Here is a 21,526-nt window from a genome sequence, read left to right on the forward strand (position 1 = left end):
GATTGGACAAAGTATTTTTAGGGGGTCCAGGTGCAAGGATAAGAAAACATCCGGAAGTTGCTGGATAACTCCTGTTTGAGCAACCAGCTTTCTACAACCCAGGCCCAGAGAGAACACAGAGTCACACCCACTGTGCAAATTTTAAAAAACTCTTTTATTCTGGTAGAGTTTGGAGCTACAAATAGAAAAGACAACAGAAATAAGTTACAAAAAAGGTGGGGACAGAGCAACTAGAATGTTTCCCCTCCCAGAAGTGCAGCCAGAACATCACAGTCTCTTTTCTCCTTGCAAGGGACAGATCCTGCACCTCTGCTGCCTTGAGGAAGGTGTAAGACCCCCCTGGGAAAGGTGTCGGTGCTGAAAAGGACAGGAACTTGGCCTGCTGAGGCAAGGAGAGACAGAACTGATCCTCCTCTTACAGTATTCCTGATGAGGCAGCTGCTATGAGGCATCTCCTGGTGTGGCTGGCTCTTCCGAGCTGGTCAGGAGCTGCTGCAGACACTGCCGGATTTCAGTGTAACCCCGGTACACCTTCTTCATGCCCCGTGGCAAATGGCGGCAGGATGACAGGTTGAGGTAGCTGAGAGCAGGGCAGCTGGCAATCAGGGTGCTTATGGGGAGAAGGAAAGGAGATCAATGTTAAGCAGTGCACCTTGCTTGCTCCCTCTCAACCTTGCTGGTGTGGGGAATTGGCAAAACATTAGATTATCACAAGGCCACTCGTAATATAACGGTCAGTAACAGGAGGAAACATCAAAATGTCCCAAATGGATTGAAAACAAGAGATTCCATAAATGTGAAAATAGTGCAAAATTCCTCCCAACTACTCGGGAATGTGGCTTCCGTCCCATCGGGGACAGGGGGCTTGTGGGTGGGAAAGCTGGCCTGAAAAGCAGCCATTATTCGGGCCAGGCCTGCCAACAAGTGAATTCTGCCGGGCCTGGAGCTCAAGCCAATGGACTGTGGTGGGTCTGGGCATTCCCAGGGCAGACTTGCCTGCCAGGCAAACCGGAGCCAGCACAGGGAGCAACATTCAGCAGAGGTCATGTTGTGAGTGGCACTTGCTACTTTTTGGTCTAACCATAATCCTACACAAACCAGAAGAAATCCACCGCCTCTGCTTTTGTACTGCTGGCAGTCATCTACACTGCTGTCTTTCAGCACCAGACAGAGGGTGTTTTCATTTCACCAAAGATCCAAATAGTGATGAAACTGTTTTTGACTATTGCTGTTTTATTTTCTTAAAAAAATTATTGAGATGTATGTTTTAAGCCACAGTGAAATTGTTTGCTTGTTTTTACTCTGAAGGATTATGGATATGGAATGATTATATAGATATAGTCAACAGTAGCAAGACACAGCCCAGAAGTGGTTCTGTCGAAAGATTCTCACCTTTCCTCTAAGGAAGGTAGCACCCAAGTAGTATATAAGTGGCCCCCACATTGTTTTCCTCAAGAGTTGAAGAGAGCTGGGTTGGAGGAGGGGAAAAGATGATATCAGGGGAAACCCCTGCAGCTCACCTGACTGTATGGAGGGCAGCCTTGGTTCCTGTGAGGTTGAGGGAGCGCAGGACGGGCTCCCCTCTGGCGCTGTCTCCCTGAGTGAAGGCAGCCATTGCTTGCTCCAGGTCACTTTCGCTGAAGCTCTGGCCGGTCAGATCCAGCTCTCTCAAGCTGTGGTTCCACTTCCAGGTGATGAGGGGGCTGCCTTGGAGGGGCAGGTGCAGGTGGCTGGCACTGCAGTAGAGGCCCAGGTAGAGCTGCTCTAGGTCTGCGGAAGACAGCTGGCGTCAGGAGGGATAAGCGTAGTGACAACAAGGAAACGTGCAATGATTAAATAATAAAACCACATGATACAACCGCCACGGGGATGTATCTTACACCAAACAGGGCTGGAAGGCCAAACTCATTATCCAGTGATAGAGCCATGTTTCACTGAAACAAATATCATCGCTACCGCCACTGCTTTTGACTGGGGCAGTCCTGTTTTAGATAACTTCTAAAAATCCCATGTACCATCCACTTGCCATAAACTGCAGGCCGGACAACTCTGCTAAGGGCCCCTTACGAGGTGGCCAAGAGGACCTCCCTACACCCAAGATCTGTGTAGTCCCAGCTTCATGTGCCTAAGAACTCTGAAACGACACACGACAAGAGCAGAGCTGTGTGCTCCACACACACAATTTACTTCACTGTGGTTTTGCATACAAACTCCCCTTTCCCCTCGCTGAGTTCTTTTATCTTTGGGGGGAATAAATGCCTGAAAGGATGGCTGCACAGAGATAATGGACGCATAGGGGGAAGGCTCAGCTTCCTCCACAAACAAGGCACCCATATTGAAGAGGAGACCTTATTCCCTCAGGCAGCAGCCCAGCAGTATTAGGTAATGATCCAACTCAGCCTAAGGGAGCTCCTAAAAGGCGGAGTCCCAAACCACATGCTACAAATGACTGAGCCAGGCCCTGCTTTAAACAAGCAGATTTGCCAACAAAGGTAAGTATGAGCATGAGTGATGGGATGATGATGATGACTAGGCTGCCCAGAAAGTGGCCTAGAAAACACAGAGGCGACAGATCCTTCCACACCCACCTGGACAGGGCAGCAGCTCCAACCCCTTGGGGGTGACACGGAAGCAGCCGCGCAGGTCGAGCACACGGAGTCGGCTCGAAGTGCACAGGATCCGTTTCAGCATGCTGTCGTCGACAAAGGAGAAAGAGGTTGTGGCCAGGCACAGCTCCTGCAGCTGCGGGAAGCCAGGGGAAGTGGGAGCCGAGCGGGGAATGGGCTTTGGGTAGCAGATGAGGTTGAGCAAGCGCAAGACCTGGAAGGAACAAGCAGAACAGGAGGGTGAGGAGGGCAGCCCTGAGCGCTGAATTACTCATCAGCCACAGGGCAAGGAGACACCAAACCCAAATCCCTGCCCCGAGGGAGAATCTTACCCCATGAGTTCCTCTCTCAGACATACCAACAAATAAAGCCACACCCACCGTGCATCTGTGGAGCGGTTAAAAACTCCAGGTGACTCAAGCAAGAAAGCCAAGCCACGCCATCTGTTACCAGATAATTGGAAGGGGGGAGACCTCCCCCACCCCCCCAGGCTTGCCTCTCCATACCACAAAGCAAAGACAAAGAGTCTCCGCTGCACATTACCAAACCATTCACTCACTCGCATACGATACAGAGCTACCGTATTTTTCGCACCATAGGACGCACTTTTTCCCTCCTAAAAAGCAAGGGAAAATGTGTGTGCATCCTATGGAGCGAATGCAGGGGGGAGGCAGGTGGGAAAAGCCCCCAAGAGCCGCTCACAAGCTTCGTGCGCTCTTGCGGGCTTTTCCCCAGGAGGGAAAAAGTGAGGAGGGAATCCGCTGCAGCTTCCCCCACCTCCCAGAAAAGCCAGGAGAATCCGCGCAGCCCCTTTAAAGAGCTGGCGGCTTCTGCCGGTTTTGCGGGAGGTGGGGGAAGCTGCAGTGGATTCCCAGAAAAGCCAGGAGAAGCTGCACAGCCCCTTTAAAGAGCTCACGGCTTCTGCAGGCTCTCCGGGAGGTGGGGAAAGCTGCAGTGGATTCCCTCCTCCCCGGCTCCCTTTGAAGCAGCAAAGTGGGAGGGGAGCAGCTTACACTCGTGTAAGCAGCTCCTCTCCCACCTTCCTGCTTCAAGCAACCACGGAGGAGGGAAAGAAGGGGACCATGGATCCTCCACTGCTCATGGCTGCAGCGGATTCCCTCCTCCTGGGCTCCCTTTGAAGCAGCAAAGTGGGAGGGGAGCAGCTTACACTCGTGGAGGGGATCCACTGCAGTTGCGAGCAGAGGATCCATGGCTCCGCTTCCTTCCCTCGAAGCAGGGTGCAGGGGGGAAAGAGGGCAGGAAATAGATGCCGGGCAGGAAGACACAACCACACTTTGACCACTGAAAGTCCACCCCAGCCTCCCCAGATTTCCACTGAGACGGCCAGGCTAATCTCGATGGCCATAAGTCAGGCTCAGCATTATTAACTGGACTTAGATAAGCCATGGTTCCCCTTCCTGCCCTCCTCTGAGGCTCAGTTTAAAGCAGCAAAGCAGACAGGAGCCGCCCGCTTTGCTGCTTTAAATAGTTCAGTGCAACATTTGATTCAGAATATTTTTGTGTGTGTTTTCCTCCTCTAAAAACTAGGTGCGCCCTATGGTGCCAAAAATACGGTATTTCCCTGGCCTGGCTGAAGTCTCTTGCTTGTGACCCCCGACCTGAACCCCAGGGAGTCAAGGTTAGGCGACTGTGGGGTGCTCCAAGGCCTCCCTGTTACACATCTCAGAAGAAGAGAAGGCAGCCCCACAACCCCTGTTAATCCAGACACACCTGCACCTGTGGACAAGCTACTTGAAGCTGTTCAATCGGAAGCTGGAAGTGCTGTGTACTTTGCTCTATCTCTGTGTTCACCTCTAGAAGCTGCAGTTCTGGGCAGCTGCCATTCTGGAAAGAAAAGTCAGATATCAATGACAACCGAAAATGGCCCTGGGATCCAGCAGGACTAGTTAAAACCTAGATTCCATGAGAAGGTCTGATCCTGCATGCCCACCAGCCTAGCCTTAGACAACAGTGGGGTATGAAGTCAAGCTTTCTCTAAAGATCTCAGCTGGTGATCAGTCTTGCTTGGACTACTGCAATGCGCTCTATGTGGGGCTACCTTTGAAGGTGACCCGGAAACTACAACTAATCCAGCCAGACTGGGGACTGGGAGCGGCCACCGAGACCACATAACACCAGTCCTGAAAGACCTACATTGGCTCCCAGTACGTTTCTGAGCACAATTCAAAGTGTTGGTGTTGACCTTTAAAGCCCTAAACAGCCTTGGCCCAGTAGACGTGAAGGAGCAACTCCACCCCCATCATTCTGCCTGGACACTGAGGTCCAGCTCCAAGGGCCTTCTGGCGGTTCCCTCCCTGAGAGAAGCCAAGTTACAGGGAACCAGGCAGAGGGCCTTCTCGGTAGTGGCACCTGCTGTGTGGAATGCCCTCCCACCAGATGTCAAAGAGAAAAATAACATCTGAAGGCAGCCCTGTTTAGGGAAGCTTTTAATGTTTAATAGGTTATTGTATTTTAGTGTTCTGTTGGAAGCCGCCCAGAGTGGCTGGGGAAACCCAGCAAGATGGGCGGGGTATAAATAATAATAATAATAATAATAATAATAATAATAATAATAATAATAATAATAATAATAATTATAATTATTATAATTATTATTATTATTATTATTATTATTATTATTATTATTATTATTATTATTATTACCATATGCCAGGAAGTGTTCCTTCAGACACCCTGAGCCAAAGCTGTTCTTAATACAGTGGTACCTCTAGTTACGAACTTAATTCATTCTAGAGGTTGTACATGATTAGAAGTAAAAAAACAGCATTTTGAACTGGGGCCGGAAACTGCAGCTCAAAAAGAATAAGGGTTCACAACTTTCTTCTCCGGTGCCCCCCCTTATGATAAAGAGACATTTCCTACCTTGTGAACCCATTTAGTCAATCCTATTCTGGCACCTTTTTATTTAACTCGTGGCACACCAGATGTTGGACATCCAACTCCCATTGGCTTCAGCCACATGGCCAATGGTTAGGGTTGATGGGAGATGCAGCCTCTGCCCCCCCCCCAATTCCCAGTTTAAGAATAAATACATTTACACCCAGTGTTTCCATTGACAAGTTCATGGGAGGGGGGCTTGGATAAACTAAATGCTTTAAGCTGCTAGGGTGGACAAGAGTCAAGCATTCGGGTGGTTTGCCTCAAACTTTCCTAGGATCTTTTTCACATCCTCAAGCTGAACAAACTGAAAAAATATGCACCACAAAACCTCCAGAGTGTAGTCCTTAAGAGACTTCCTTTTTGGATGTGAGCTGCAGTACTTGAACTACACATCATTAAAATCATTACATTTTTATACAATACTCCTAACGGGCAAAGTTTTTGTGCACATTGCGCCCCCTCATCTGTCTTTACAATTCTATGGAGTTGGCCACCCAGGAAGAGAGGCACATGGCAAATGCAACATGAGCCTGAGAGTCCATTGGATAAGCAATTCTGTTACCTTGGTTCTTCCAGATCCAAGGCTCTACCCCTTCGACCACACTCTCTCTCCAACCCTAACCTTAGGAACAAAAGTGCTACTATGAGGCCAACTGAACGAGAGACTGCAAAGCACTTTCTTTCCAAAAAATGGAAAGGTTTTCAAGCGCAGCCTAAGGATTGCATCTGCTGGGGGTGTTTCAGTTCTGCATGTCCTGCACTGAGTCCCAGGGGTTAAACTAAATGCACCATGCACCCCCTCAGGGAGGACTGCTCCCCAGCCAGAGATTCAAGATTGTTTACAATAGCTATTCTGTGACAAGCCAACCCCTCCATGGGGTTTCAGCTAAGTTTACCAAAAGCACAGAAAAAATGGCATTCAGCCGGCTGCTGTACGTTAACCATAAATGGCGGATCCGAGAGCCAGCAGCTTCCAGAAAGCTGACCACGGCCGAAGGGTCAACCTGGAAACGCAGAAGAGAGACATCGGTTATGGAGCTCAATAGTGCAACCAATCTGCAGCTGGACATCTACAAGAGAAGGCAGTGGGATCCAGGAAGTCTGCCCTCTCCTTGAGACACTACCTTGCAGTTGCTGAGCACAGCCACCACTCACCTGAGAATTCTGCAAGTTCAGGCTTCCCAGTTGCAGGCAGCATCCAGCCAGGGTGCACAGAGACTCCGTGGTCACCCCACGGCAATGGGACAGCTTGAGAGATGCAAGGAGTGGGCAGGATTTGCCAATTGCCTAAATAGTCCAGGAGAGGAAAGGGAGATTAGCTGGCAGAAGATATCTTGCCTCAGGTGTCAAGGTGTTCTACACATTACGGAAAAACACAGCACTGTATCACAAAAATTAAACAAAACGGTAGCGGTTGTCTTGTTTTGCACCTTTTGCCCGCTTCCAAAATTTGGGTTTTTGCATGCCAGTAAAAAGGACGCGGGTGGCGCTGTGGGTTAAACCACAGAGCCTAGGACTTGCTGATCAGAAGGTTGGCGGTTCAAATCCCCACGACAGGGTGAGCTCCCGTTGCTCGGTCCCTGCTCCTGTCAACCTAGCAGTTCGGAAGCACGTTTTTCTTAATTTTTTTATTTTTTTTTTATTTTTTTTTTTTATTTTGTAACCTTTTATTGTCTGCAAAATTTCAATAAATATCATTTTAAAAAAACAAAAAAACGAAAGCACGTCAAAGTGCAAGTAGATAAATAGGTAGAGTTCTGGCCGGAAGGTAAATGGTGTTTCCGTGCGCTGCTCTGGTTCGCCAGAAGCGGCTTAGTCCTGCTGGCCACATGACCTGGAAGCTGTACGCCGGCTCCCTTGGCCAATAAAGCGAGATGAGCACCGCAACCCCAGAGTCGTCCATGACTGGACCTAATGGCCAGGGGTCCCTTTACCTTTAAAAAGGCATAAGATTGCAGTAGCCTCACCCACCTTCAGGACAAAAGGCACGTGGCTTTTCCAGTGGCAAAGAGCAAAGTCTCGGAGGTGAGAAAACCTGCAAGGAGCAAGCGCATAAAATGATTCTGCGTTCCGGACCTGATGGATATAGGCTCCAGAGGAGCAGGGAGACGGATAGGGAAGCCACAGAGTCACTGCCCAAGAAAAGGGGGTGAAATCTGGCAGGTGACTTATGCTCCTCACATACAAAGACTGTATCCCCCACAAAGAAAAGCAAATACTCACCGGTTGGCAACCAGCCACCCCATTGTGTCTAGGACTTTCTTCTCTAGAACAGCATGTTTCTGGCCTGGGGCAACCCAGCAGTGGCCAACAGTCACCTTCTGCCAAAGCACAGGGTTGGAAGCTGCTCCGTACCAGAGCCGGCACACGCGGGCCACCCTAGAGAGAAAACCAGCAATGACTGTCACGTCTCACAGGGCCACTGCGAGTATCTGGCAAAATAATGCATGCTCTAGGGCTGCCTTTGCCAAGCAGGTGCCCTTCAGATGTTTCGGACTACAACTCCCATCAGTCCCAGCCCACACAGCACAGTCCAAACCACGAAGCCAGCACCAGGTTGACGAAGGCTGCTCTGTGGGACCTCCTGCTTCTCCTCAGGCAAGATGCTTCCCTGCCCCTTGGCTGTGGCCCCAGCGCTCCATTTACCTACAGAGGAACGGCACTGAGCCTTCCGATGCCACAACATGGTGGAATATCTGGACCAGGATCTCCACTGGGAGGCACTCGCCCCAGGAACTTCCAGTTGCTGGCTGGGGGCTGAGGGGGAGTGCTGCCTTGCTTTCTTCTCCCTGATCCTCACCAGCCACATGCCGGTTTGCCAAAGTCTCTCCTTTTACGCGTTTCCTCCCGTGCGTTGCCTGCTTCTTCAACCCCTTCTTCTTCTGCTTCTGCTTCCCTTTCTTCTTGGGCACTTTCCGGAGCGGCCGCTGTCGTGCCTCCTCCACGTTGGAAACTATCAGCAGCATGTCATTGTCCGTCTCGTGCACAAGGTAATGAGGGGCAACTCTCCGAGGGGCTTTGCGAGCCGCCTTCTTCTTCTTCTTTGCTGGGGCCTGGCCGGCATGCCCCGTCTTCCCACTCACTTCTGCCCCCCTCTTGCGGGGAACCCGTCGCAGAGAGCCGGGGGGCAGCCCTGGAGACAGCTCACTCCCTCCAGGCTTCTCATCCATGCTGGCCTTCTCATTTATGGTGGATCATAAGGGGGTGTCCAGTGAATTCTTCCTGGGGAAATGTGAAAGAACAAGCATTGTGGCAAGAAGGGATAACAGAGTTTATATACACCTGGTGGTTATACAGTTCTTTCCCCCAAGTTATCCAAGTCCTTGAAATGTACTATTTCAGTAAGTCTCATTATTCCCACGTTGTGTGTGCGCGCACAAACACACACATGTCCATGGCACTTGCTTAAGGCCACATCATGAGCTTATGGCTCAGCTGAGCTGGGGCCTTCCACCTCACAGCTCCTATTTGCAACTAGAATCTTCTCTACATTCAAGGAAGTCTAAGGTCTGACTCTGACCAGCCTTGCCTAGAGCAAGAAGCCACCCCCTTCTTTATTATGGCCACACCTGAACCACTGAGGATTAGACTTCCTGCTGCCAGGGCACAAGCGGGCTGGAGACGTCTTCCAGAGCCCCCTTTCCTGCCGAATGCCAATGGAGTGGCTGGCGAAACCCAGCCAGATGGGCAGGGTATTAATAATAATAATAATAATAATAAATGCCTACAGGGCATGAGAGAGCAGCTCAAGTACCCTCTTCTTCTTCCCCTGGTGCCCAGGCGCTGCCTCATCCAAGCCCTGTCCCTCCACTCCTGCCATCAACGCTCAGCCTCTTCTTGCTTTGGCTGGGGAAATCACAGCTGCCAACGGAGCCAGGTGCTGGGGAGTTTGGCCCTGTTATAAGCATTTTAAGGTCATATATATATAATAAATGTTCATAAATGTACCAATGTCTGGAGCAGCACAGGGAGACCGTCCTGAAACCAATTTGACTCCCAGACTGACCAAATGTTTTCTCTGCAAGGAGGGAGGGGGTGAGGGAACCTTCCCATTGTCTCAGGAATTGGGAAATCACCATCTCAAAGGACTACCAGGAAAGGCAAGGAGATAAGGCATTATCAGATAACCTGCCAGACAGGAAAAACAGCATTCAAATTTCTGCTGTAGACCACCTCTTCTGTGACGTAGGTATGATGTTTGTGGGGGGTTGTCTTGAGCTCCAGGGCAGGGAATTTAAAATGTCTATTTAGGGGCGGGCACACCTTGGTTCTGGGTCCTCCTCCTTCTCCTGCGTGTGAAGGGGGCACAATGGTGCAACAGATCAATCAAGATCAGGCTTACAAGCTGCTTTGCTTCTCAGTATTCACTGATTGGTCTTATAGGCAGTGGCGTAGCGTGGGTTGTCAGCACCTGGGGCAAGGCAAGTAATTTGCGCCCCCTAACCCGTGGATTTGCACCCCCTAACCCCCCAGATGTTGCGCCCGGCCCCCCTGCACCCCCCACGCTACGCCACTGTCTATAGGGCCTCTTGGACAGTCCATAAGGGGGAAAGGGCCGCTTTTGTTTCCCACAGCCCCTCAGAGACGGAGCAAGGGAGCCCGGAGGACTCTGGGAAGGAGGAGCTGCTCCCTTGGCTCCCTGGCCAAGGCCGCCGCGGGGCATTGTGGGAAGGCGCAGGGGATGCTGGGAAAGAGCCGCGGAGGGGCTGGGCTGCTCCTGAGGGGAGCGACCCAGGCCAAGGCGCCGCGGGGCATTCTGGGGAGGCGGCTGCGCGGAGGAGCCTGGGAAGGCGGCGGGAGGTGGGGGTGGGCGCGGGGCATTGTGGGCCGCCGGGAGGGAAGGGCCCGCGGGGCATTGTGGGAAGGAGCGCGTCGGCGCGGGGGATGCCGGGAAAGGGGCCGCCGAGCGGAGGCCCGCCGCGCGCTTACCTGGCCTGCGTGGCTTCCGCCGCGTCCCCTCAGCCGGGGCGGGGGCCTAGTCGGGGGCGGGGCTCCCGGGAGGAAGGGGCGGGGCTTCCGGCGGAGGGCGGGGCCTCGTGGCCAGGCTGCGTCCCGGTCGCCGCCAACGCCGCCGGCGGCAGCACGTGAGTCGCCCGGGAGCGCGGGGAGGGGGGGCGTTGGGGGCGAGGAGAGGCTTCGCTTTCCGGCAGGCCGGGACCCCTCGAGGTCATCCAGCCTCCAAGTCGGGAGAGCCCTTCCCGGGGGGGTCGAGGCCCCCCATCGCCTTCCTTGCCCCCTGAAGCCCTGGGTTCGGGTCCTGCCCTCGGGAGCGGGAGGGAGGGAGCCAGCGGGGTCAGGCCGGGACAAGTTCCTTCAGGAGGGGGGAGGCCGTGGGAAGGCAAAGTCTGCCCGGTGCAGCGCCCTTTGTCCCTCGGGGACCAGCCAGAGGCTTCTGGGAAGGTCACAGGCAGGGTAGAAGTGTAATTAATAATAATAATAATAATAATAATGGCTGTTTCTTTTCCCCACCTTGACACCACAGTCATCGATATTCAGTGGTATAGTTCTTCTGAACATGGAGGTTCTGTTTAGACAGAACGGCTTATGGCCAGCAATAGTTCTGTCACCCCCCCGTGAATTTGTCTAATCCCCTTTCAAAGCTGCCTAAGCCTGTAGCCATTGCCTCTTCTCAGGGCACCGAGTTCCATAACTTAATTCTGGATTTTGTCTGCTCTGAAATCAATTTTGCTGGCCTGAATTCTAACATTATGAGAGAGGGAGAAAAACCTATCTCTGTCCGCCTTCTTTACGCTATGCATAATTTTGCAAGCAATCATGGCTTTCCTTAATTTACCCCCCCCCCTTTCTAAACTAACATGAGGCACACATGCCAAGCGCTTTAATCTTTCCTAGTAGGGAAAGTGTTCTTTGCCCCTGGTCGCACTGGCTGCCCTTTTCTGCATCTACAATTCATTTTTTGAGATGTGACCAGAACTGTACGCATTATTCCCAGTGTGGTCGCACCGTAGATTTGTGTAAAGCCAAGATTCTGACCGTCATATTTTCGGTACCTTTTCTGATAACACCTAGCATAGAATTTTCCTTCTCCCTCACCCTGAGCTATTGCATATTAATTTGACATTTTCATTGAGTTACCCAACTCTTTCCTGGCCAGTCACTGCCTGTTCAGACCCCAGGACTGTGTACACGAAGAGGTTGGGGGGTGTTTGCCCTTTTAATGCCCATTCACCCACTTTAGAGAGGGGCTTTTGGAGCTCTCTGAAGGCCACTTGGCCTTTTGCCATCCTGAATAATTTGTTTTTATCTACAGACTAGGTCACTCTGCTGCTCACTCCTGGCTCCAGATAAGTTACAAGTTCAAAAGCACAGAACCTCTAGGCTAGAAGCTCAGCTTCTTACTTCCCTCCATTGTGGGACCTGTCTGCTTACTCCTACCATCTGCTTCCTATTCTTTGCCCAGGTGCTAAATCACGGAAGGCCCTTTTCTTTCATCCCTTGTGTTGTGCCTCTTAGACTTCAAAGTGTAGAAATATTCTTTGTTTTTGCTGCAGCAGACTTACTCCGTTTCCTCTTTGGAAGCTCTTGATAAAGTTCTCACTTGGAGTTGTAAAGGGCAATGAGTAACTTAAGGGATGAGGAGCAAAGTCTGCTGCTGCTGTTGTGCTACTGGGGAGCTTGCAGCTGCCTGGTTCAGAGAAAGGCTGATGGGAGCAGGGATGTCCTGGTTCAGGTGCTGAGGATATTAGAGAAATTAACTTAATGGCTTGGTGAAGGTAGCAAGTAAGAATTGCAGGGGGCATTAAGAGACTCTGGAGAGATTGATGAGAACTCCTCTGTTTTGTAGTACCCCACAATGAAGATTTGGCTGGAGGAGAGTGCGGGGGAAGAAGGACATTCATTGGAAGAGTGAGTTACCCTTTTGGTCTTACATCTCACATTTGTATCTTAGCCTATTCTTAAGGCAAGTATAAGGAACATACGTGGCCCTCCTGGTATTGATGTACTCCAACTCCTACCTGCCCTGACCATGGACAGTTCTAGCTGTGGCAGGTGGGAGTTGGAGTCCAACAACACCGGCAGGACCACTGTTTGTGCAGAAGGAGACAGGGACCTGTCCAAGGCCATCAACCTGAGCAGGAATTCGACTCTGGTCACTACTTTCATTCCAGCAGCACATGCTGGCTTTTGATTCTGCTGCTGATAGGCTCTGTGCTTCCAGGTTCCTTGACCCGGGAGAAGTCAGCCGGTGTTGCTGTGACATCGCTTGAACTTTCCGTCCCCCTCTGCAGTCTCCCAGAGGGGTTTGCACCCGAGACTGGTGGAAGGTAAGGTTTCTGTGCCTCTTCTCTTTCTAGTTACAGGTAGGTAGCCATGTTGGTCTGCCGTAGTCTAAACAAAATAAAAAAAATTCCTTCCAGTAGCACCTTAGAGACCAGCTAAGTTTATTATTGGTATGAGCTTTCGTTTGCATGCACACCTCTTCAGAGACACTGAAACAGAAGTCGTCAACAGGTTTACCACACCTATCAGCCAACCATCCATTCCCACCACCCTTCTGAGTAATACCCCTCCCCACCCTCTCACTATATATAAGGGTCTGGCGACTTCTGTTTCAGTGTATCTGAAGAAGTGTGCATGCACACGAAAGCTCATACCAAGAACTAACTTAGTTGGTCTCTAAGGTGCTACTGGAAGGAAATTTTTTATTTTGTTTCTTCACTTTCTGCCTCCCTCGACGTTGGCAGTTGGGAATGTTTCAGTCAGGAATGCAAGAGAGCATTGTGCAACTTATTTCTGCAGGTGAGGCCCATCCCTAAAATGTGCAGAAATAAATTTAAAAAGTGCCATGGGGTGGGGGCAGCTTCTTGCCTGTTGGGGCTGGATTTTGGCAGGGAGAGCAGATGTTTGTGGTGCCATTATGGAATTGGACATACTCCCAATTTCTGTTCCTTTCAGGCAGGATGAAACGTGCTCTATGGCAGACGAGGCAGCCTACCTGCCATTTTCCCTTCTAAGGCAAACTTGTTTTGGTGAAGGGAAGCTGTGCTGGATCATCAGCTATTCCTGCACAAGGGGCTTCTTTGAGCAGGCCAGGGTCCTCCTCTGCTTTCATCTGCAAACCCAGGTGCCTCATACCAGGGTCTGAAACTCCCATTATTCTAGGTGCATTTTGCCACAGGGAATTTAGTGCAAGCAGTTTCTGAGCTCTGGGTGCAGTACTGCGACTGAGATTTCAGAGTAAAACTGCAGAGTGGAAGGAAAGGAGGACCTTTTTCTGCCTCCCTACTTCCAGCTCCTCTCTGAAGACTGGAGAAGAGACCCTCTTAAGAATATTAGGGGGGTGGGCAGAGGAATGACCAGACCATGTGAAAAATGAACACAATATTTTAGCTGCAGTTCATTGATTTTCAGCTGTGTATTCTTGATATAAAAATGCACGCCTAGACATTCCGTTGTGGTGTCCTTAACCTTGGTTTAAGGTGCCCTTTAGCTCCTGACTTTCGTGTCTCCGTTTCTAACACTGCCTGGTACACATTACTTGGAGAGCACTGCGCTGATTAGGCAGGGAACAGGTGGTGGTTCTGGAATGGTAAACAATCATGGAAAATGGAGGGGAATTACATTGGGCTGTGCCAACATGGGAGTGGTGGCATTAACGTCCCAGCATGCATTTTTGTCAAGTTCGGAGGGGGTTTTTCTTATTCAAGTTGGGGGGAAACTGAGGGGAACATTTTGGTTCCTTTGAGACCGTTGCTTTTGCAAGAACAGCTGGAACGGTCTCTCTTTAGCAATCCGTCTCCTTGGCTGAAGGGAACATAGTTTATTCAGAGAGTAGGAGCATTTGCCTTGACGTGTTCTCAGAACGCGTGGTGGGAGGAGCGAGGCCGCATGCACAAGTCCTAACCCCATCTCAACCAACTCCACCTCCAACCTTTGCATGTACAGAAGGGAGATATGAAGCGAGGATCTCTGCAGGTTCAGCTTGCCATCCTCCCATGTCATCAGAAACCCTAGTGGATTTCTGATGCAAGAACTTCCCTCTTCAGACCTTCCCACTTTGCATGCAGAAGTCTGAAGCTATAGACAGTGGGGATGCCTAGTCCTGTTCCTCCCTCTCCATGTACGCACAGGACGCTGGGGGAAGGGGCTGTTGGCGCAGGAGAAGCTCCAGTTGCAGCATCCTATAGCCTTTTCTGGCAGACAGAACTGGAACCTCCTGACATTAAGGACAGAACTCAGGGTGCCGCAGGCCTTTAAGATCAAATCGAATACTGAGTGCATGGCAAAGTGATATAAACTCAGGTCCACACTTGCTTTATTTCCAGCCGTTTAGTCTGTCTGTCTTTTACAGTCATACCTCGGGTTGAAGTAGCTTTGGGATGAGTATTTTCAGGTTGCGCGCTGCGGTGACCCGGAAGTAACGGAGCGCATTACTTCCGGGTTTCGCCGCTTGCGCACGCGCAGATGGTCAAAATGACATCACGCGGAAGTGGTGAATTGTGGACGCGGGTTCCGTTCACTTTGGGATGCGAACGGGGCTCCGGAACGGATCATGTTCACATCCAGAGGTACCACTGTACTCATTCAGAAGTATGTCATCCAACGGGTGGGGAACCTCCAGCCTCCAGGCCAAGTATGGTCTTACGTGGGTCCCAGTTTGTCCCCTGAGACTGTTTCCCCAAAAGCATGCCCACCCTTCCCACAACTTTCATCAAGTTCCTCGTGATTGCACAGCCAGTCACTGCACAAAGCAGGCTGGAAGCCCATCAGCTGATAGTGGTGCCTTCAAGCCCATAGGGTCAGAGGCTTTTCAAAGCATCAAGCAGGGCTCTTTGCAAGCCCCGTGATAATCACCGTGCTTGAATTCTTAATCACAGGTCATTGAATCTAACCCTCGCCTATCAACCAGATCAGGTTCCCAACCCCTGCTCTCAGAGGTTAGGCAGATCCTACAGCCGCCTTGTCTTTAAGCAGAAGCCCGGAAGCCAGGAATTGGATGCAGACAAGTAAATGGAGGAGGAAAGGAACTCCCTGCCCTTCCTCTCCCTACAAACCAAGCAGGTTGTTGTTGGAGGAAAACCCAGCATCAAAATGCAGCACTCTTTAGGGAAGTTTTTAATGCTTGAAGTTTTGTTCTGTTTTTAATGTTCTGTTGAAAGCTGCCCAGAGTGCCTGGGGAAACCTAGCAGGGTAGAAACAATAATTATTATTATTATCTGTGTTCCTCCTCTGCCAGCCACAAGCAGTCTAGTAAATAAAAACATCCGGCTAGTAAGGTTTGTGAGCTTATTTACAAGGCTAACCTAGAGGGTTTGAACTTAATTGTGCATCATGTCATTGCATGTTAGCATATCCTGTAGTGATGCCTATGCATGTAATTAAGGGGAATTGCAGCTACCCTTTAGTTTGTTACACCATTAAGTGCCATATTTCAGAAGTAAAGTTCACTACAACCACTGCTCTGCCTGTTATATTTCCAAGTAAGGCACACTTAATGATTTCCACCTATGTAAGTAAATGCAAAATACATAAGAGATCATTAGCTGCAAGTCAGTTGCATGGAATAGACTTGCAGAGAAATCTGCAGTGTCATGCTCCTTGGCAGAGAACTTACAATTTCATGCTCCTTGGCAGAAAATGATGCTTAGGAGCATCACTTCTAGATAAGGAAAGTCAAGAAACGCCTCTCTTGTCTCTTCATTGCTGATTACACACCCTCCTCAAAGGTAAGGTTTTATTGGGGTGGCAAAGCAGGGTGTCAGTGGGCAGGAAAGAACCCTGTTTTGTGCTGCATTTCTGTGCAGAGCCTTAGCTTAAAATCAGCAGAGGCTTTTTGAACTTCTCAGCTATGAATTTTTCACTCCTGTTATTAAATGCAGGGTGTTTGATCACTACAACTTTATAGTAAAAATGAAGCCACCTTCTCCGTTCTTATGGGACCCCTGGCCATTAGGTCCAGTTGTGACTGACTCTGGGGTTGCGGTGCTCATCTCGCTTTATTGGCCGAGGGAGCTGGCGTACAGCCTCCGGGTCATGTGGCCAGCATGACTAAGCCGCTTCTGGCGAACCAGAGCAGTGCACGGAAACGCCGTTTACCTTCCCACCAGAGCGGTACCTATTTATCTACTTGCACTTTGATGTGCTTTCGAACTGCTAGGTTGGCAGGAGCTGGGACTGAACAACGGGAGCTCACTCCGTTGTGTGGATTCGAACCACCAACCTTCTGATTGGCAAGTCCTAGGCTCTGTGGTTTAACCCACAGCGCCACCCGCGTCCTCAGTTCTTATTTTTTAAATATTATTCAAGGGGGAAACTTGTGTGAGTGTGTGTCTGAAAGGCAGAGAGTGGGAGAGGTGCACAGGATTGCAGTTCACTGGAGGAAGAGGACACATCAAAACCAGAAACCATGATGGTGCACCAAACAACAAATGAGGGCACCTTCCAGACGGGAAAGGGCCATAGCTCAGCGCCAGAGCATCTCTGCCTTGCATGCAGAAGGTCCCAGTTTCAAATCCCAGTGGTATCTCTAGGGAGGACCAAGAGAGCCGAGCCTGAAATCCTGGAGAGCCATGGCTTCCAGTCAACGTAGGCGAGATAACTGAGCCAGACAGACTGCAGCCTCCTATGTTCCGCCTGCCTCATTCGACTCACTGGAGGCCTTGGAGCAGCTCATTGCGGTGGGTGACCCAACTGGTCAGACCAGCCAGGCAGCAAAGGACAGGAGCCCTTTCTCGTGGGCACAAAGGGCTCGGCTGCTCCTTTCCCAGGCAGCCACTGAGCGGCTTTTCTCCTTCAAGAGCTGACTCAGCAGTTCAGAGCAGTCCTCTGACTCGGACCCCTCCTTACTCTGTCCATGCAGCCTCATGCCCTGGTGGCCATCTCCATCTTCCCCCACGCCGACCACGGAAGGACACGAAAGAGAGAGCCGCTAACTGCCGGTCTGTGATTCTTTCTCCACAGAAGCTGATTCCCAGCACATCATCTTTTGTTTGATAATAATAATAAGGTAAGAGATGTACGACGGACACGGGTGGCGCTGTGGGTAAAACCTCAGCGCCTAGGACTTGCCGATCGCATGGTCGGCGGTTCGAATCCCCGCGGCGGGGTGCGCTCCCGTCGTTTGGTCCCAGCGCCTGCCAACCTAGCAGTTCAAAAGCACCCTCGGGTGCAAGTAGATAAATAGGGACCGCTTACCAGCGGGAAGGTAAACGGCGTTCCGTGTGCTGCACTGGCTCACCAGAGCAGCTTCGTCACGCTGGCCACGTGACCCGGAAGTGTCTCCGGACAGCGCTGGCTCCCGGCCTATAGAGCGCACAACCCTAGAGTCTGGCAAGACTGGCCCGTACGGGCAGGGGTACTTTTACCTTTTTACTTTTTAAGAGATGTACATGCAGCAACATATTTGGAAAGAGAGAAGTACTAACTGGAAGCTGGTTTTTGCTTGGTTTCTGTAGAGAATGTGTTATATTGTCTTATACTGATTACTTCGTTTTGTATTGATTTTGTGTTTTGTTTGCTGGAAAATCTCAGATAAGGAGGGAGATCTTGGCTACCTGAGTTTTTATAGTATCACTCTGGTTGTGGCCTTCTGCTCTTTCAAACAACTGCCGCCACCTCTTAATGTTGGATTCAGAGTGCAGCCGCAGGCAAGCGAGAATTCTTGTCTAAATTGCATTTCTTTGCTTGATTTATTTTGGGTGCAGAAACTTGGGAATCCTTCCTGCATGCAGCAAGCACCACATTCAGCCCCCAGTTTAAAAATGGGTTGGAGAGGAGAGGAGGCGCTGCCGAAGTCTCTCAGCCCTGGTGGGGCCACTGCCAAACTGGATGTTCTCAGACTAGATAGGCCAAGGCTCTGGCTCTGCTTAAAAAGGCTTCCTCTCATCATTGCGCGTTGGGCCTCTGATTAAATAGAGGTTCATTTCATTTCCTCCCCTCCCTCTAGGCATGGCTACTGTTGCCCCATAAAGTCTCCTGGCATTGCTTATGCTGCAAGATACAGCCCTGCTTCAGATTTCCGGACTGGCTGTCTTCACTCAAGGTAAAAGCTGTGTTGCTCTGGACTTTCCATTCCTCTTGGTTCCAAAAGTCAGTTGTCCCCACGGAGCAGGCTCGCACGTGCTTCCTGAAGCAAGGCATAGTGTGCCCTGGCAGGCATTCTGCAGGCCTCTGAGTATCCCATGTGCAAGCAGGCAGGAGGGATTCACTCCAGTGTAAAGCTGTGTGCTTGGAGGGAGGGAGGCTCTGCCCCAAGGAGCTTGCACTCTAAACCAGTGCTTCTCAAACTTGGGTCTCCAGCTGTTGTTGGACTACAACTCCCATCATGACCAACCGCTGGTCCTGCTAGTGAGGCATGATGGGAGTTGTAGTCCAACAACAGCTAGAGACCCAAGTTTGAGAAACGCTGCCTAAATCTTCCTTCCCCAGCCTGATGCCCTCCAAATGTTTTGGACCATAGCTCCTCCCAGCCCCAGCCAGCCTGGCTGAGGCTACCAGATTTAGTCATTCCATTTATAACCCACCCTTCAACCTCAGGTCTTGCAGGGCAGTACACAGCTGAATTACTTTCTTTTAAAAAACAAAAAAACTAAAACTCAAAGTGTAACACACACGTAATGAATCTTGTGAACCGCCCTGAGACCTGCGGGTATAGGGTTGTAGGCCAATAATAATAATAATAAAATACATCAGTCTTGCATTAGAAGAGAGCAGTTCTTCAGCTCAGCCTTCCCCAAATGCCAGGAAGGGAAGGTACGTCATTTGCTGACTCCACAAACAACATGGCGGAAATGCCACCCCTGGGGTTCCATGACCCTGGAGGCCCTTCTCCGGGCTCTTAACTGCGAAACTATATTGGTTGGTCACTGCTGCAGACCTGAAGGCATGAAGGCCAGCAGATTAGAACAGAGGCACTCTGTCCCAGCCCACCACACAGGCCTTTAAACTCCAGTATCAACACCTTAAATTGGCCCTGGCAGCAAACAGCCGCTGCAGATCCTTAAAGATCAGGGACCTATGAGCCCCCTATGTGGCACCTGTCAGCATCTTGGCTGCCACATCTTGCACCGCCTGCAGCTTCCGGGTCATCTTCCAGGGTGTGTTGCAGTCGTCTGGCCAAGAGGTTACCAGAACCTGCCCTCCTGTGGTGGTTCTGCTCCAATATATCCCTCTTGGGGTGGCTGCTCTAGTGTTTGCCAGTGAGGAGAGAACAGAAGGAGGGGAGGGACAGCGAGGCCGGGGCGGCATACAGGGGGTGCATGTGGGCAGTTTGGGTTCCTTTGCAGGCGAAGGTGAGGATCCCACTGAGTCGTCCGTCCTCCCTCCCTCCCTCTCCCCAGGCAAAGAGGATGTCGGCCTCGCTGAGCGGTCGGGCCATCGTCTCCCACGTCCTCGTGGCCCTCTTTGGGATGGGCTCCTGGGTCTCTGTGAACTCCCTGTGGGTGGAGCTCCCCGTCGTGGTGAAACTGCTGCCAGAAGGTGAGGAGCAGGGGCTGGGAGGGAAGGAGCCTTGGCTGCAGCGGGAAGGAAGCGGCTCCTGTGGAGAGGCAGGAAGGGCCAGAGGGGTCGGCCAAGCTCTTGAGGGGCAGGACAAAGAAGGAGGGCGGCCTGGAGGGGTGTGCCCGGACAATGCCCCCTCTCTCTCCTGGCCTTGGGAGGGGCTTGGGTGTCCTGGCTGGGGAGAACGCCACAGGCTGTAGCCCCTGCTGGGCTCTGGAAGCATATGGTAGCCCCCCCCCCCCATGGCTGGACCTGGAAGCGGATGTTCTAGGTGCCTCCCCTCCCCCTGTGGAAGAGTAGCCAGCTTCTCGCTTCACACCTCACTTGCAGATGCCATCTCACTGCTCTTGCCATGCTTCTGAAAAGTCCAGAGTGAGGGGCCGGCCCCTCTCCGAGGCTGCCTCCATGCAAGCCATAAGACTTGGGACGGGTTTCTCCTCTTAAAGACATGCAGACACAGTGTGCGTAAGAGACAAGACGATAGAAGCTTATAAAACTATGCACGCATGGAGAAAGTGGATAGAGAAAGGTTTTCCTCCCTCTCTCATGTAACGCTGTAACTCGTGGGCATCCAAGGAAGCTGTCAGGGGACTGCCATCAGAACCGGGGAGGGAGGCAGGGGGACAGAGAGCCTCCGAAACTCCTGAGGAGCAGTTCCTCTTCCGGAAGGGGCCAGCCGAGCGAGGGAAGGGCTGGAGGATGCTTCTGAGAGCCCTTGCACCTCGCTGGGCTGGCCAGGAGGGACGCACGCCCCTTCCGTCGCCCAGATTGCGCAGAGGGGTGAAACGCAAGGAGGGGAGGAGGAGACTTGGGGTGCCGAAGTTCTTATGTTGGGGGAGAAGCTGGAAAGGGCCACTCCCGGATTCTGCAAATGACTGAGATGGACATGTAAATAGTTTGCACAATAAAACCTGTAAGAGCCAGGTCAGAGTCCTGCCTGGTTACTCACGAGCAACCACCACAGCATCTGACAGAAGCTGATAGTTGGATGATTGAGGACAGATCAAAGTACTTCTTTATTCAGTGCATAGTTAACCTGTGGAACTCCCTCCCACAGGAGGCAGTCGGGGCCACCAACTGATTTGGCTTTAGAAGACAATGAGACAAACTCGCAGAGGAGAGGGCGAAGGGTGGTTCCTCGCCAGGACGGCTCTGCTCTGCCCCCACAGTCAGAGGCAGTGATGCTTCTGAATCCCATGGGCTGGAAAGCGCAGGAGGGAGAGTTGCTCTTGCACCCGGGTCCTGGTTTCCCTTTGGGGCCACTGACTGGCCACTGCGAGAACAGGATGCTGGTCTGGGTGGGCATTGACCGCATCCAGCAGGCTCTTGAGGAGCTCCAGGGAGACGCTGGGCTTCCTGGTCCTTGGGGAGCGAGTGCTGAGGCCGAGGGACTTCAGACGTCTCCACGGCGGCCCCTCCTTCCTTCGCAAGCTGCACACGCTGAACCCAGTGATTGCAATGAAACGAGACTGTTCTTTGCCGCCTTGCCTGGGGAAGGGAGGGGATTGTGCTGCTTTCCTTTAGAAAACAAAACAAGGCAGGGAGGCTCCCTGTGATAA

The 21,526-nt window shown here is 51.4% G+C and overlaps 2 protein-coding genes across 6 annotated transcripts in view; one reads left to right on the forward strand and one right to left on the reverse strand.

Annotated features, from left to right (window-relative positions):
• Positions 1-135: 135 nt before the first annotated feature.
• Positions 136-10,504, reverse strand: FBXL6 (F-box and leucine rich repeat protein 6). Of its 5 annotated transcripts, none has more exons than XM_081204696.1 (10): positions 10,437-10,504; positions 8,154-8,729; positions 7,731-7,886; positions 7,479-7,542; positions 6,663-6,794; positions 6,404-6,511; positions 4,338-4,451; positions 2,589-2,820; positions 1,521-1,770; positions 136-610 (listed from the first exon to the last, which is right to left on the reverse strand). In XM_081204696.1, the coding sequence occupies exons 2-10, from the start codon at positions 8,675-8,677 to the stop codon at positions 442-444; spliced, it is 1,749 nt and encodes a 582-aa protein (XP_081060822.1). In that variant the 5' UTR covers positions 8,678-8,729; positions 10,437-10,504; the 3' UTR covers positions 136-441. The 5 variants fall into 5 exon arrangements, 4 of the variants coding, with proteins under 4 accessions (XP_081060822.1, XP_081060825.1, XP_081060824.1 ...); XM_081204699.1 differs by lacking the exon at positions 10,437-10,504 and adding an exon at positions 9,681-9,703; XM_081204698.1 differs by lacking the exon at positions 10,437-10,504 and adding an exon at positions 9,456-9,539.
• A 1,478-nt stretch (positions 10,505-11,982) lies between these two features.
• The window catches only part of SLC52A2 (solute carrier family 52 member 2), a 28,490-nt gene continuing 18,946 nt past the window's right edge, over positions 11,983-21,526 (forward strand). Inside the window, exons 1-5 of the mRNA XM_081206092.1 lie at positions 11,983-12,198; positions 12,313-12,374; positions 12,688-12,793; positions 17,329-17,475; positions 19,808-19,946. Of these exons, the coding sequence (XP_081062218.1) occupies positions 19,817-19,946 (130 nt within the window). The 5' untranslated portion in view covers positions 11,983-12,198; positions 12,313-12,374; positions 12,688-12,793; positions 17,329-17,475; positions 19,808-19,816. The remainder of the gene's footprint in view (positions 12,199-12,312; positions 12,375-12,687; positions 12,794-17,328; positions 17,476-19,807; positions 19,947-21,526) is intronic.

Source organism: Podarcis bocagei, assembly GCF_964188305.1.
Source record: "Podarcis bocagei genome assembly, chromosome: 8".
Taxonomy (NCBI): domain Eukaryota; kingdom Metazoa; phylum Chordata; class Lepidosauria; order Squamata; family Lacertidae; genus Podarcis; species Podarcis bocagei.